Genomic DNA, 15242 nt, shown 5'->3' on the forward strand with positions numbered 1-15242 from the left:
TGTGCAAGGGGGGGGGGAGAGGGAGAGGGAGGGGGGGGAGACACACAGAGATAAAGCGAGAGACAGAGACCGAGAGAGAGAAAGGCATCCCGGAGGCCCCTGGGGCGGGCGCGGGGGCGCAGGGTGCGGGCTGGCCCGGCCGGAACCCGCCCGGGGTGACTCGCGCGGCCGCTCGCTCCCCGCAATGGCACGCGCCTCCAGCGGGCGGCCGGCCCCCGCGCGACACGGGCCCTGGACAACTCAGTTCACCGCGGGGAAAAGAGCCTGCTACTCCGGGCTTGCTCTCCGTGGCCGGCGAAGCGCCCGGGGCTGGGGGGCGGGGGGCGCCGCATGGGCCGAGGTGCTGCGCGCGGATCCAAAGCCCGGTTCCCCCGCGCACATCCCCCCTCTCCCCCCGCCTCCCCCCCCCTCCCCCGCCGAGGGCGGGCACCCAGGAAAGGGACAAAGAGTTGGGAGTTAAGTTTGAGCTCCGGGCACAGGCAGGCTCCGGGAAGGAAGATCCCCGGGGCGGACACCTGAGTGCCCCAGGCGGAGGGAAGGGGAAGGCACAGGGCGATTTCACCGTGCGGGGTCGGGGGCGGGGGGGATGCGGGAACCGGCGGCGGGGGCGGGGGGGTCAGGTCAGTCCCCGGAGAGGGAGCGCCGGGCGAGCTGGGGCTCGGGAAGGCGGGCCCCCCGCGCGCTCTGCATTCCAGCCCCCCCGCCCGCCCGGCTTCCCCGCAGCACCCCTGGAAAAGTCCCTTCCCTCGCTGGCACCCAACTGCGCGTCGGGCCTCACTCTCGGGCGGCGCGGGCGGAGGCGGCGGCGCGGGAAGGGTTAAGCGGCCGGTCCCAGCTGACAGTCAGCTGATTGGGCCCTGATTGACAGCTCCGAAAAGTTTCCTTGTTTCTATACTATTATGCTAATCGCGGCCGCTCTCGCCGCCTCCCATTGGCCCCGAGTGCCAGTCAATTTCCCATTTGGGCCTGACGTCACGAGGGCTATAAAACTCAGCAATTGCTTTAAACTCTTCTTGCTGGATCAGAGGCTTTAAAATCTTTTTTCATCTCGGAGCCCTCGCTCGGGCTGCTCGTCGGCTCGGTCTATCCCCCCCCCCCCCTCCCCTGGCTCCCCGCCTCGCCGGTCCCCGGGACTTCGCGATTTTGCTTTAAAAAAAAAAAAAAAAAGCCAGGCAAGAAAAAACTGTCCCCCACTCCAGGCCGGCTGCATCTCCGCCTGCACTTTGCGCGGAGGGCGAGCGAGCGCGCGCGGGAGCAGAGGAAAAACGCCACCGAGCCCGGCGGCCGCGAGAAGCATGAAGTGTTAACTCCCGCGTGCCAAGGCCCGCGCCGCCCGACCGCCGCCCGCCGCGCCTCCAGCCCCGAGCGGCCCCGAGCGCCCCGCCCGCAGCCCCGGCCGGCCGCGCGAGCCCTCCCTATGCGAAGCGCGCAGCGGAGCGGCGAGCGGGGGACGCCGCGCACCGGGCCGGGCTCCTCCGGCTTCGCCGCCGCCGCCGCCGCCGCCCGCCGAGGACCTTCCCGAGCCTGAAGCCGCGGGCTCGGCGCGCACGGAGGCGAGCAGGCGAGGAGGGGCCGGGGCGAGCGCGGGAGCACATTGGCGTGAGCAGGGGGAGGGCGGGCGGGCGCGGGCAGGGCGGGGGGTGTGTGCGCGCTCGGAGCTCTCGGGCCAGCCACCGCGGCGCGAGCTAGAAGCGCCCCAGCCCGGCAAGCTGGCGCACCCGCTGGCCACCCAGCACAGCCCGCTGGCCCCTCTCCTGCAGCCCATCTGGCGGAGCGGCGGCGGCGGCGGCGGCGGCAGGAGGATGGCATCAGAACTGGCGATGAGCAACTCCGACCTGCCCACCAGTCCCCTGGCCATGGAATATGTTAATGACTTCGATCTGATGAAGTTTGAAGTGAAAAAGGAGCCGGTGGAGACCGACCGCATCATCAGCCAGTGCGGCCGTCTCATCGCCGGGGGCTCCCTGTCCTCCACCCCCATGAGCACGCCGTGCAGCTCGGTGCCCCCTTCCCCCAGCTTCTCGGCGCCCAGCCCGGGCTCGGGCAGCGAGCAGAAGGCGCACCTGGAAGACTACTACTGGATGACCGGCTACCCGCAGCAGCTGAACCCCGAGGCGCTGGGCTTCAGCCCCGAGGACGCGGTCGAGGCGCTCATCAGCAACAGCCACCAGCTCCAGGGCGGCTTCGATGGCTACGCGCGCGGGGCGCAGCAGCTGGCCGCGGCGGCCGGGGCCGGCGCCGGCGCCTCGCTGGGCGGCAGCGGCGAGGAGATGGGCCCCGCCGCCGCGGTGGTGTCCGCCGTGATCGCCGCGGCCGCGGCGCAGAGCGGCGCGGGCCCGCACTACCACCACCACCACCACCACGCCGCCGGCCACCACCACCACCCGACGGCCGGCGCGCCGGGCGCCGCGGGCAGCGCGTCCGCCTCGGCGGGCGGCGCGGGCGGCGCGGGCGGCGGGGGCCCGGCCAGCGCCGGGGGCGGCGGCGGCGGCGGCGGCGGCGGCGGGGGCGCGGCGGGGGCGGGGGGCGCCCTGCACCCGCACCACGCCGCCGGCGGCCTGCACTTCGACGACCGCTTCTCCGACGAGCAGCTGGTGACCATGTCGGTGCGCGAGCTGAACCGGCAGCTGCGCGGGGTCAGCAAGGAGGAGGTGATCCGGCTGAAGCAGAAGAGGCGGACCCTGAAAAACCGCGGCTATGCCCAGTCCTGCCGCTTCAAGAGGGTGCAGCAGAGACACGTCCTGGAGTCCGAGAAGAACCAGCTGCTGCAGCAGGTCGACCATCTCAAGCAGGAGATCTCCAGGCTGGTGCGCGAGAGGGACGCGTACAAGGAGAAATACGAGAAGTTGGTGAGCAGCGGCTTCCGAGAAAACGGCTCGAGCAGCGACAACCCGTCCTCTCCCGAGTTTTTCATGTGAGTCTGACACGCGATCCCAGCTAGCCGCCTTGATAAGTGCTCCGTGGGGGTCCGGCTAGGGTGTGGGCTTGCTAGTTCCAGAGCCACGCTCGCCACCACCTCGCCCCCTCCCCTACTGAGTTTGCCCCCCCCAACCCTTTGCCCCTTACCCACACGCAACCCTGCCCCGAGTTGGTGGTGGTGGCACTTTTGAGGTGGGGAGGGAGTGGGGGGTCTGACTCGTGGATTGCCAATCTGAAATTCTCCGTAACTTGCTAGCTTGTCGTTTTTGTTTTTGTTTTTTACACACACACACCCCACCCCCGGACTTGCACAATGTTCAAAGATCTCAGCCGAGTTCTTCGCGTGAAACGTTGCCCACCTTTGAAGCCTGCATCATTCACATATTTTTTTCTTCTTCAGTTCATGAGCTGGTGTTCATTTTCTGTGTGTGTGTTTCATTTTGTTTGGATTTTTTTTTTTTTTTTTTTAGTTTTACTTTTTGGAGCTTGCTGTGTTGACCCTTTTCCCCAACCTCCACCCTCACCCCCTCCCCACCCATCTACTGCTAGATAAAAGGAAAAAAAAAGGCAAAGTTTTTTTTCTCCTCCTGAGTTCTTCATGTGAGATTGAGCTTGCAAAGAAAAAAAATGTGAAATGTTATAGACTTGCAGCAAGCCGAGTTCCTTCGGGGTTTTTTTTTTTAGCATTGTAATGCTAAAATAGAGGGGGAAAAAAATCCTCATGAACCTGCCACAATCAAGCCTGCATCAACCTTCTGGGTGTGACTTGGGAGTTTTGGCCTTATGATGCCAAATCTGAGAGTTTAGTCTGCCATTAAAAAAACAACAGCAACAACAACTCATTCTCATCTCATGCATTATTATGCTTGCTACTTTGTCTTAGCAACAATGAACTATAACTGTTTCAAAGACTTTATGGAAAAGAGACATTATATTAATAAAAAAAAAAGCCTGCATGCTGGCCATGTACGGTATAATTATTTTTTTCTTTTTTTTTTCCTTTTGGCTTGGAAATGGACGTTCGAAGACTTATGGCATGGCATTCATACTTTTGTTTTATTGCCTCATGACTTTTTTGAGTTCTGAACAAAAAAGAGCAACCCTAGAGCCTTCTTCCCATGAAAGTTTGCATCTGCTCAAAAACTGCTTTGAGTTACTCAGAACTTCAGCCTCCCATTGTAAATGCACTGAAGTCATTCCCTGTCAAAAATGCCAGAGTGGGTTAAAATTTTAACGTGGCAAAAATTAAAGAACTCTTACTAAAGTTCTCTTTTTAATAAGAATGACACCCCACTTTGGGGACTAAAATTGTGCTGTTGCCTAAAGCAGTCTAAAACTTATTTTTTAAGAAAAGAAACCTGCCCCGTTATTTTTGGTTTGTTTTATTTTTATTATTATTATTTTTTGGCTTTGGTCATTGTCCAATGTGGAATGCTATGGGTTTCTAGTATATAATTTAATTCTAGTTTTTATAATCTGTTAGCCCAGTTAAAATGTATGCTACAGATAAAGGAATGTTATAGATAAATTTGAAAGAGTTAGGTCTGTTTAGCTGTAGATTTTTTTAAAGATTGATGCACTAAATTGTTTACTGTTGTGATGTTAAGGGGGGTAGAGTTTGCAAGGGGACTGTTTTAAAAAGTAGCTTATACAGCATGTGCTTGCAACTTAAATATAAGTTGGGTATGTGTAGTCTTTGCTATACCACTGACTGTATTGAAAAACCAAAGTATTAAAAGGGGAAACACCCCTGTTTATATCTGTAGGGGTATTTTACATTCAAAATGTATGGTTTTTTTTTTCAAAATTAAAATATTTGGGATTGAATTGCACTAAGATATAACCTGCAAGCATATAATACAAAAAGAATTGCAAAACTGTTTAGAACGCTAATAAAATTTATGCAGTTATTAAAAAATGGCATTACTGCACAGTTTTAAGATGATGCAGATTTTTTTACAGTTGTATTGTGGTGCAGAACTGGATTTTCTGTAACTTTAAAAAAATCCACAGTTTTAAAGGCAATAATCAGTAAATGTTATTTTCAGGGACTGACATCCTGTCTTAAAAAAAAAAAAAATGAAAAGTAAATCTTACCACAATAAATATAAAAAAATCTTGTCAGTTACTTTTCTTTTACATATTTTGCTGTGCAAAATTGTTTTATATCTTGAGTTACTAACTAACCACGCGTGATGTTCCTATGTGCTTTTCTTTCATTTTCAATTCTGGTTATATCAAGAGAAAGAATAATCTACAATAATAAACTGCATTTTTTTTTTGAATCTGTACTCAGTTTCTTAGTGTACAGTTTAACTGGGTCCAACAACCTCTTTGGAAGTGTGAAATGCATCCATTCTTCAGTGGTCATGGAAAAGTAGGGAGACAGTCATTCAGGGTGAGGTGTAGGCTCTTTTGTGAGGCTGGAAGGTTGGTCCCTTTTAGTAATTAGCAGTATTTAATATGGATGTAAATTACCACCTCGCCACTCTACACAATGCCCCCCCCCCCAAGAATTCAGTTTTCAAATGACTTAGGCTGTCCCCTGGTGAAAAAAAACCTAAGCTTCTGATCCAGGAGCATGCCTCATCTACAGAGAGATAAGCTAGGCAAATATCGCTCAACTATGGGAGGTGGCGTGGGCGCGTATGCATTTAATGGTAAAGAGAAATGATTCTCATCTTTTTGGTAAAGCTCATGATTTTTCCTTTATCCCTTACAACCCATGATTTTCCTGTTAGCAAGGCCTGACCAGATTTAAAGGAAAGAGTTTGGACGAATTAAAGTTCTGTTTTTTTGTTTTTGGTTGAAGATCATTTATCTTAAATAGGAAAGGGAGAAACCCACCCCTCACTTAAATAACTCTCAGTACATGCATCTGTTTAGTGTGAGCAAGTCATTTCCCTGTGAACATTTAGGGGAGGGTTCTCCGCTTAGACAATCTGCTAGTGACTTCAAATCACATTAGTCCCAGAAATATGAGCAGAAAATGACACCTACGTGGAATAAATGTTGTGCATAGATTTATGGATATTTACCCCAAGACAGGTTGTACACGGGGCCTCGCATGAAGACCATTTGGAAAGTGTTGAGTTGCCTTCACTAACAGGACTCCTAAGCATTGACCTATTTTAAAATGACACAAATTCATGCAACTAATGTTACAGATGCATACAGTTTGCACTCTTAGTCAACTTTCCCTAGAACATTAATAAAATGCTAGACAAAGCCAGCACTGTCTTGAATATATGGCCAAAGACGGTGATTTTTGTTTCATTTTGTTTGTGGTTCTTAAAATAAAAGGATCATATTGCAACTGTAAACGAAGGCCTTATTTTGAAGAAAACAGGTTGTGCTTGGCACTGATGATTTCCAGCCAGTTTATCATCTGGCCTTCCTTCCCCTTTTCCACAGATGACGAGGAAGTATACCTCTCCATGCTGACCTTCCTTTATGTGCCAGTTTGGATAATGGCTCCTGATTTTTGCTTGACAAAATTCCTAATAGCCTAATTGCATATGTTTAAAGTTAGCTCTTCTTCTCCACTTGAGAGATTTTTTTCCCTTCTGATCCCAAGTCACAGATACTCAGTACACTGCACCCCCCTGGCCCCGAAAAAGGGTAAATGGAGAAATCAGCTTCAGCTTCAGATGGAAGTATTTAGGCAAACATATCCTCGAAATACGAGTGACATGTAGGACTCAGTTATTGCAGTTATCTCGTGAGGAATAGGACTTGTATTGGGAGAAAAATAGTCATGTGGCAATTAAGCATTTTGATAGGAGTACACAAGGCATGTTGAACCACATTAGAAATATTAGAAAGCGAACTAGAGACATTTTGGCACAAATGGGTTTTTGGTGGCTGGCTTTAAGGGAAGGTTAAAATAACTCGTAGTGAAAGGCACTTTTAGAAATAACGATTGCTAAAAACTTTGACGTGTAGTGTGAGTAGTGAGCAAATACTATGTTTTCCTTTACAAAGAATTCCTAACTTCCGCCTAGGTGTCGTTCATTACAAAGAAGCCTCTAAAGTAAAACAGAAATCATATGAGAAAATCCTAGCTTTCCCTTTACACTGCATTTGAGTCTTTGTCTAAATAGTGTTAAAATTCCTTTCATTCCAATTACAGAACTGAGCCCACTCGCAAGTTGGAGCCATCAGTGGGATACGCCACATTTTGGAAGCCCCAGCAACGTGTACTTACCAGTGTGTTCACAAAATGAAATTTATGTGAGAGCTGTACTTTAAAACAAAAAAATCATATTATTTGCAGTTGTGGAGAGCAGCCTACCCCTGAATTCTGTTGAGTCTCCTGTCGAAAGAAAAATTAACTCTGTTAGAGAAGAAGGCTATTAACGCGAAATCTCCATGCTCATTATGGAGGGCCTTCCGTACGGGCGCGTTGTGCGTCCGTGCCTCCCACTTGACGATGCGTGCAACTGCATAGGTGCCATTATTTTCAATCTGTAAGATTAGTTTTAGAAATCCACGGCCATAAAAATAGACATATGAAGGAAAGTTTCCCAGAAGATAACTGCGAGCATTTTTTAAAGCATATGTGGACAGGCCCACTCTAAGTAGCACTTTTTCATGCTTCATTGTTTCTCTGGCAGATAATTTTACCAAGAAGAAAAAACATTTGACTTCCCCCTCCCCAAACAGATGTCACCGGCAGAAGCTTCAGCCGAGCCCAAACACCCTGATTTCCTCGTAGGCCCCAGATAGTGCTGTATTTATTAGTAATGTCAAACATGTTCATTTCTCAGACGTAGCTGTAAATGAAAACAATGCGTGGCAAAATACAAAGTTAAATACACCCCTCTGTGTGCTTTTTTTTTTTTTCTCCTTTTTCTGCTCCCTGGCTCTCACAAAACCTCCTTCCTATAAGTTCCCACTTCTGGCATATTTCTTTAAAAAAAAAAAGCTATAATCTTTTTTCACAGTGTATCTGACACACTAATATGTTGACATCAGATAGGCAGAGGTTCTACTTCCTGGTCTCGGTGAGGAAACGATGTCTAGATATTAGCTGTATCTGCCGCTGTGCCATACCCAGCTGGCCCCATCGACACAGGCTGCCCCAGTGGGAAATATTCCATTTCTTACTGAACCCGTGATGCGGACGCCCTGATCTTTTCTCGCTTGTACCTTTACCCCCAATAGTTTTTATTTAGCACCATGAATTCTAGATACTTACACCCTTAAACAGGACAGCTCCTTGCCACAGCCACCAGCTTTCTGGCTAAAAGCAGTGACCAGAGGGTAAATAGTTGCCACCCCCACAAGCTGGCACACAGCTGTCCAGCCGCATTCCCAGCATTTCCTTGTCCAAATAACTGAAGTTGCTCATGACACAGACAAGGTCCCTGTGGACAATGGGAGGCTTTTGTTGTTACCCTTGTTTTCGTGGAGACCGACTCACTTTTGTATCCACACAGTCTGAGCTTACGAGTCGTACTCCTCTGGTATGCTGGGCAGATCAATATATTTAAAAGCCTCCTTCCCACGCAGGTGTCTCTATTTTGTGCCCGTCGGTAGTAAAAGACTGAGAAAGGTTGGAAGACTAAAGACACATGAGTGGCAGCCTTCAGCCATCTGAGTTCGGTGCCAGTGAAACTCACAACCACGCGGGGCCTGTAACTCTCACATAAGCAGGCAATAAGAGGGGGCAGGAAGTCAGGCTCTCCTGGCTCTGGATTGCTGATTTGTGCGGCTCCCTGCTGCCATTCGCTTTCACTCCATTTGTTTTATAAAAGAGTTTTGCCCCTTCCTTTGGGGAAAAAAAAAAATCTTCATTTTGGGGGCAGCTTTCTCGGCAGTGACAGGCTATAATTTTCACCACTTCTGATGATTCTTCGAGCTCCTGAGTGAATAATTTGGGGTCTGTGCTCTCCTTCTTATTTTTGAGGAAAATCAGAGAAACTCTAAAGTCTGTCTTCACTCTTAGCCCAGTCTAAGACCGAAAGAAGATGTGCCCGGTCCAGGGCAGGGCGTGCGGTTGCCCCCCGGGCGCGTGGCCCAGTGCAGCCCCCTGAGGCGGGGTCTGGCGGGTGGTTTGTGCATTTGTTCAGCGGCCGGGAAGGGGCCGTGAACCGTGTTCCCATCCCACTGCTTTTCTCGCTTTTGATGTAAATCTCCAACATCCAGACATCCACCAGCACCCCCCAAAAGGGGAATTCTCTCCAGGGGTGGCCCCACCCCAGCTCCTGAACAATCCCAGCTCTGTCGAGCATTTTTCTGCAGCCGGGCTGGGGACGGGGTGAGAGACTGTCAGTCTGCCAGGCTGCTCACGACTGTTGAGGCCTGGAGAAGACAGTCCTGCCCCAACGTGGGAGCATCTTTACCCCTGGGAGAGGAACAGTCAAAAACAAAAGGCGGCACAGCACCCGCTTCCCGGGCCTCTCCGCCACCTGCAGGAGGTGAGCAAGGAGGTGAGCAAGGTGGGGGGAGCGTGTCCCAGGAAGAATCCCAGTTCCAGCTGCATTTCCTGGATCTCACCTTTCACTGGCCACAGGCAGACGGGATGTGCACATACGCCAGCCACAAGCAAGGGCTCACGGTGGGCCTCTTGCTGAAGATAGGCTCACCAGTGTTTTCTTTGGAAAAACAATTTTAGGGAACAGGCCCAAATTTAGAGAGCTGAGGAAACTGTTGAAGACTTAATTTCAGGGCATTTATAAATATATCAAACTGTGATTTTTATGGTGGCATTTTGGGCCAGACATACTCTGCCAGGATTTCTATGGCCACCAAAGTAGGATTTATAAGCATCATAACAGTTTTTTTATCGTCTAAATTGGAAAGGCCTTTGTGTGTTTTCCATAAGTTTGCTTAATATCACCAGGCCGACACCCATAGCATACAGCAATCCGATCTTTGTAGGAATTTGCATGTGAGCTGGATCCTTTTAAGGATATTACCGTTAAAATCAGGAACTCACAAAACACGTTTTCTACAGTGGTGCTATGATCGGAATTCACAGTTCCTTACCCAAATCACAAAGAATCCTCTACACAGCACCTCTTCTCTTGTCCAACAAAATTCATCTGACTTTTTGTTAAATAACAAGTTTTCCCCATGATTAAGACTATGGATTGCAAAATCACATTCCTCTCTTCCCCACAATTCATCTTGCCTCTTGCATCTTCAGTTAGGATTAGAAAGGGGCATTAATTCAAGAAGGGAGGATGGGGGGGAGGGTATCTTCCAAGGTCTGGGAAAAGGAGGGAGTGGAGAGGAAATAGTGAGATGGTTCCCCTGGTCCACGTCCCCCCCCACCCCCGTGCCTGCCAGTCAACCTGCACCCTCACCCCCCAGCCCTGGCCTGGGCACGAGCTCCTTAACAGGGGTTTTGGGTTCTGGGTCTATTCTAATTATTCCTGTCACCAATCTTGTGCCTTTCCGAGCTAAGATTCCAAAGAAGAGTTTTTCCTTATGTTTGGTTTCTTCTGGGTAGGAAGCCGGCGTGGCCCCAAGCCTCATGGTAAACGGTTGGGAGGACTGAAAACCTGTTATTCAAAGAGAATTCCCTGCAAAATGATGATGAAGGGACCCTTGCCTTGAAGAGGTGGGTTTGGGGGTATAGAGTCCCGCTTTGCATCCAAAATCTGCCCTGGGTCTACATGACCTTATCAACTTCTGGAAGCTTGTAAAAGTGAGTTTCTGGCTCTTTGGGGGTTTCTCCAGAAGAATAGCAGACCTGAAGATGCCAGGACAGACGGCCATCCCAACCTCGGCCCAGCAGATTAGACAGGAAAGGGCTGGGGCAAGTGTGACTATCAGAGGTCAACCTTGACTTGTGACCCCAATCACCAGGGTCAACTCCAGGTGGCTCCCAGGGCCCCCACTTCCTACCAGGAAGGACCTGGTGGCAGGGCCACCGACAAGCCACTGTCTGACCCCGAGCTCCCAGGGATTCCTGCCAACAAAAGTGAAATATTTAGGGCCAGGGCTCCAGCCCCTGGACCCCTGGACCCTCTCCCATCCTGTGGTCCTGCCCATGATTTTCAGCACCCTGTCTTCTCGTGCCTGGTCACTCGGGGCCATCAGACAGACTCAGAGGTCCCTGTCCTTCCCCAGAAGGCAGGCAGTCCCCAAAGCTGAGGCCTTGGATCTGCCCCAGTTTAAGTGCCCTCCTTCAAGCAGACCAATGGGGAAGGGAGGAACAGAGCACAGGGAGAAGGTCTGTGGGACCTGGGCAGGGGAAGAGCCAGGAAGCAGTTGGAATGTTTCGCCCAGGTTGGAGCTGTGTGCGATGTCTGGGAGCCTGGAAAGAAGAATGAGGACAGGAGTGCAGGAGCATGCTGGGCTGGCCCCTGCCCTAGTTTCCACGCACACCGCACCCCCCACACATGCCCTCCACCCCACCCCACCTGCTCACCCCCAGCCTCTTCCCGGCCCTGCAGATGTCACTGCCCTCGGCCCTCTCGCTGAGGTTGAGGGGGGCCCGGGTGCACTCCCCAAGCTTTGGGGTCTCCCCGGGAGGTCTTTGGCAGGAGGTCCAGACCAAGGGGCATCTGCCAGAGGCCGGAGGCAGTCGCTGCTGCTGGCCCTGCATGCTTGGCCCGCAGGCCCACGGCTGAGCCCCAGGAGGCCCCACACTCCTGCAGGCCTGCCCTGCGGCTCCCTGGGGATGGCGCCAAATGCCGCAGCATGTCTGGGGACCTTAAGGACACCACAGCCAGGGCGCCCCAGGGTCCTCACGCCCACCAGACCCCTTGCCCCTGAAAGGGGCTCAGATTCATAATGGAATTTGGTTCAAGTTGTCCATGAGGGCTGCGCTGGCCAGACGGGAGCTCCTGGGGACATCAAAACCACCAGCTGTGCAGTGTCCCTGGGTGGAGGCATAGAGGGGGCCAGGATTGGGATCTAGGGGACCTGGCCTTCCATCCGGGACCCCCACCCCACCCGCCAGGGGCCTCAGGAGCCTTCTGTAACTAAGGCTCCAAGGCATTTGATTTTTACTCTATTAATTTTCCAGCCCGTTTTCCAGATCCATTTTTTTTCCTGCTTTGATTAGTGGCAGAGCAAAGAGGAAAAAGAGAGAAATGAGGAAAAGGCAGACAGGGTGTTTATAATCTTTATGGAAAGCTTGAAACCTTTTGGGTTTTCGTGGTAGAGCTTGACAACTCACTGTAAAACAAAGCCAGTCAATCAACCTTTATTAGAATTTCCCCAAAAGCACCCGGATGAGGGGTGTGCTTGCAATTCCCAGAAGTTAACACAATTCCAGGCAAATTCCAGGCACTCAAGAACTGTTTTAGGAGGTTAAAATTTCAAACGGTTAATTTCAGAAAGGAACTGTTAGCGGAAGTCCCTTTTCTTTTAAGGACCCTTGGGTTTGGGGACTATTGGATGTGCGAGGTCAGTTGGCCATTATCATTGCACCTTCTTAAATACCTCTGCTTTTTACTCTTTGGGAGGGATTCACTAATGTGAAGATAAATACACTGAAACTAAAGCAATGATCTCTCCATCTCAGACACTTTTACACTGTCAGATTAAAAAAATATTTTTGATAGAATGGGGGGGGGAACCCTGTAGTGTTCATTCTAAGATTAAATCTGTTAAAAGATGACATTTGTGTCTTTCTATTTTCAGGCAATGAATTCAACATATTCTTTCATCTGCTTTTTTTTTTTTGTGTGTGGAACCCTTTAAAGTAACAGTGTAGAGGGGGAAAGCTATTAAAAGATAAATCTGCAGTTTCTCCTTTATGAAATAAAAATGATCAGAGATGCCAAGGTAATCATTCTACTCTGTACTTCAGAAGGCATGAGTGGAAGCTTGACTAGGGCGTCCGACTTAGAATAATCTTACCTTACAAAAGACAGGTAAACTCCCTTGACCAGACTTTCAGTGAGTCGGGACAGCCTGGAAACATATGCGGACAATCTGCAACGCGTTTTCATTATACCCCTTCCATGGGTGGGCAGGGAGCCCTCTTTCAATCTTCCTTCGAATATCAGGGCTTGGAATACCCCATGCTATCTAAAAAATATTCTTTAAGCACTAAATAAACAGATGCAAGTGCGAGAGGCTCTGTGCCATCAGGTGCCTGGCTTGGATTCCAGCAGCGGGGTCCTGCTCAGACATCTTTTCTGCTCCTGTCTGGGACCCCCTCAACCTACCGCTAGTCTGGGTGAAGGTGATGAGAACAGAGGAACTCTCCACCCCCTTTGGAAAGGAAATGTGTTAATAACACGAAGTGTTCACCAGGTGACCAGAGAGTAGAGGTCATCTGGAAGAAAATGACACCAATGATCTAAAAAGGACATCTACTTTATGAGATTTCAGGCGAGATGCCAAATGTCACATTTTAATGAGGCCTGATGCTTTTTCTCCAAAAATAATAGAGCCTATCAATGAGGTGGTCAGGAAGGCGGAGGGAAGGCTTTGTAAAGCCTCTGCCCAATTATTGCTTTGTAATATTTTTCTAAGATTGAAAAATGCCTCACAAGTATAGGATCTCATGAAATAGCCCTTCCAGAAGCTTAATGCATGTTGTAGCACTTCAAAGGAATTACGAAAATATTCCCTTCCCTATCATTTGAGCTTTTAAACTCTATTCACTTGAGTTTCTAAAAGAATCAACTGTTTCTAAAGGAAAAAAAGGTAATCTTATTTGAAAATTTTATTTTTTAAATGATTAACCATCTAAACTTCAAAATGAGAGCAATTGTTATTACTGATACGCTTCCAGGTTTGTAATTTCAAAGGTTTCTTGCACCTTTTGTGTCATAGAAATGATGTATTTGACAAGAGATTAAAGTACACTAATACATGAAGAGAGTAGTTTGCACCTTGAGCTTTATTAAAAGCATGCCTACTACACTTCCTGGATAAAGACACATCATGTGTCTAGAGCACTTCCAATATATACAAGGGTGCAAATTTGTTTATCTGTGTGTTGAGCATGTCATAAAGGGGATCTGAAGTAAAGAGTGACCCTGAATAAAACTTCAACTGAAGATTATATGTTCAATTGCAGCAGGCTATAGATTTCGGCAGGTGCATGAGTTTGATCTATTGGTTCACATCCTTTGTAAGATAACACACCTAAAAACGTGGAGGATCCAAGAAAAACAACTGGAGGTCCGCATTGGCAAAACGTTAGATTGACTTACTAGTTTATCGCAGTTATAGTACACAGATTTGCTGTAGCCGTGTTGAATTGTTTAAATTAGGTTTTAAATATATTTTGACAGTTTGCACTTGTACAGTGTGACTAACTACAGGGAGAAATGACAGGTCTGCTTTGTTATTAAACTGCTGTCTGGAAAATATTGGACTCTGTACAGTAAATGATAATTATTTTGCCACTTATATTAGTACAGCTAATAGCAATAAGGGATTTTTGAACCATAGAAAGCTAACTACTTTGAATTACTGTGCTTTGTTATTCACTGAGAAGCAAAAATGTTTTTTTTTTTTTCCTCAGCAACCTCATTTTCATATCACCATCCTAAGCATACCCTGCCTCTGATTTAAACGGAGAGGAAGTTAATAAATAAAGGGGCGGTGTCTAAATGGTTCTGTTTGTTAAGAGAGCATTTGCAATTAAGGTCAGAAATGCCAGCAGAGCAGACCAGAGCAGCCGAGGAGGGGGACGATGGAAGAGAAGGTGCTCTGTAAGCCGCTAAGGAGAGCTGCACCCACCTCGTTCTCCGAGGCTCTGCCAACACTTGGGAGCGCCAGTCGGTGATGATTCCAATCCTCCCCCACCAAGAACCAACCTCACTGTGTTCCCTTTGAACCGAGGACAGCTTCAGAGCTGATCCAGGGGCTTGTCACCCGCTAGCCTCCCTAGGGGAGGAGCAGTCTCTGGGGGGCGCACCCTTGCATTCCGCGCTGTTCCCATCCATGTGGCCCCCTCCGCTGGCAGGGCTGAGGCTGTGATGCAAAAGCAGGAGGGACTAAAGAACCCTTCTTTTGCTCCAACTCTGCTCTTTTCATAGAGAGTTAGGCTGCCTTTAACATACTGTCCTAGAACCCCTCTTCCTGGTTATTAATTACCCTTTGTTTATTTTAATATATTTACTAAATCAGGTACCCAAGGGAATCCTCTGCCTCAGTGATGTGAAAAACCCTGTTGCCTGAAGTCAAAGAGGTACATCTTGATTTTTGATTTGCATGTGCTTGTTTCGGTGAGTTTTCCATAGAAGGGGAGGAAGCAAGCGAGCAATCGCCCCAGGAATGCTGCTAATTCTTGAGGTGCGAGAAGCTCCTGATTTAGAAGTTTCGGTATTTGGGTTTCACATATAACATAAACGTGATACTCGGTGCTGATGAGGAGGGATGCAAGCACCACACGTGAGGAC

The 15242-nt window shown here is 49.5% G+C and overlaps 1 protein-coding gene across 1 annotated transcript; it reads left to right on the top strand.

Moving 5' to 3' along the window:
* The first annotated feature begins 943 nt into the window (after positions 1-943).
* Positions 944-7738, top strand: MAF (MAF bZIP transcription factor). The gene is made up of 2 exons (XM_004477610.3): positions 944-2914; positions 7052-7738. The coding sequence occupies exons 1-2, from the start codon at positions 1803-1805 to the stop codon at positions 7143-7145; spliced, it is 1206 nt and encodes a 401-aa protein (XP_004477667.1). The 5' UTR covers positions 944-1802; the 3' UTR covers positions 7146-7738.
* Positions 7739-15242: the final 7504 nt, after the last annotated feature.

The sequence above is a fragment of the Dasypus novemcinctus genome, chromosome 18, assembly GCF_030445035.2.
Source record: "Dasypus novemcinctus isolate mDasNov1 chromosome 18, mDasNov1.1.hap2, whole genome shotgun sequence".
Lineage (NCBI taxonomy): Eukaryota > Metazoa > Chordata > Mammalia > Cingulata > Dasypodidae > Dasypus > Dasypus novemcinctus.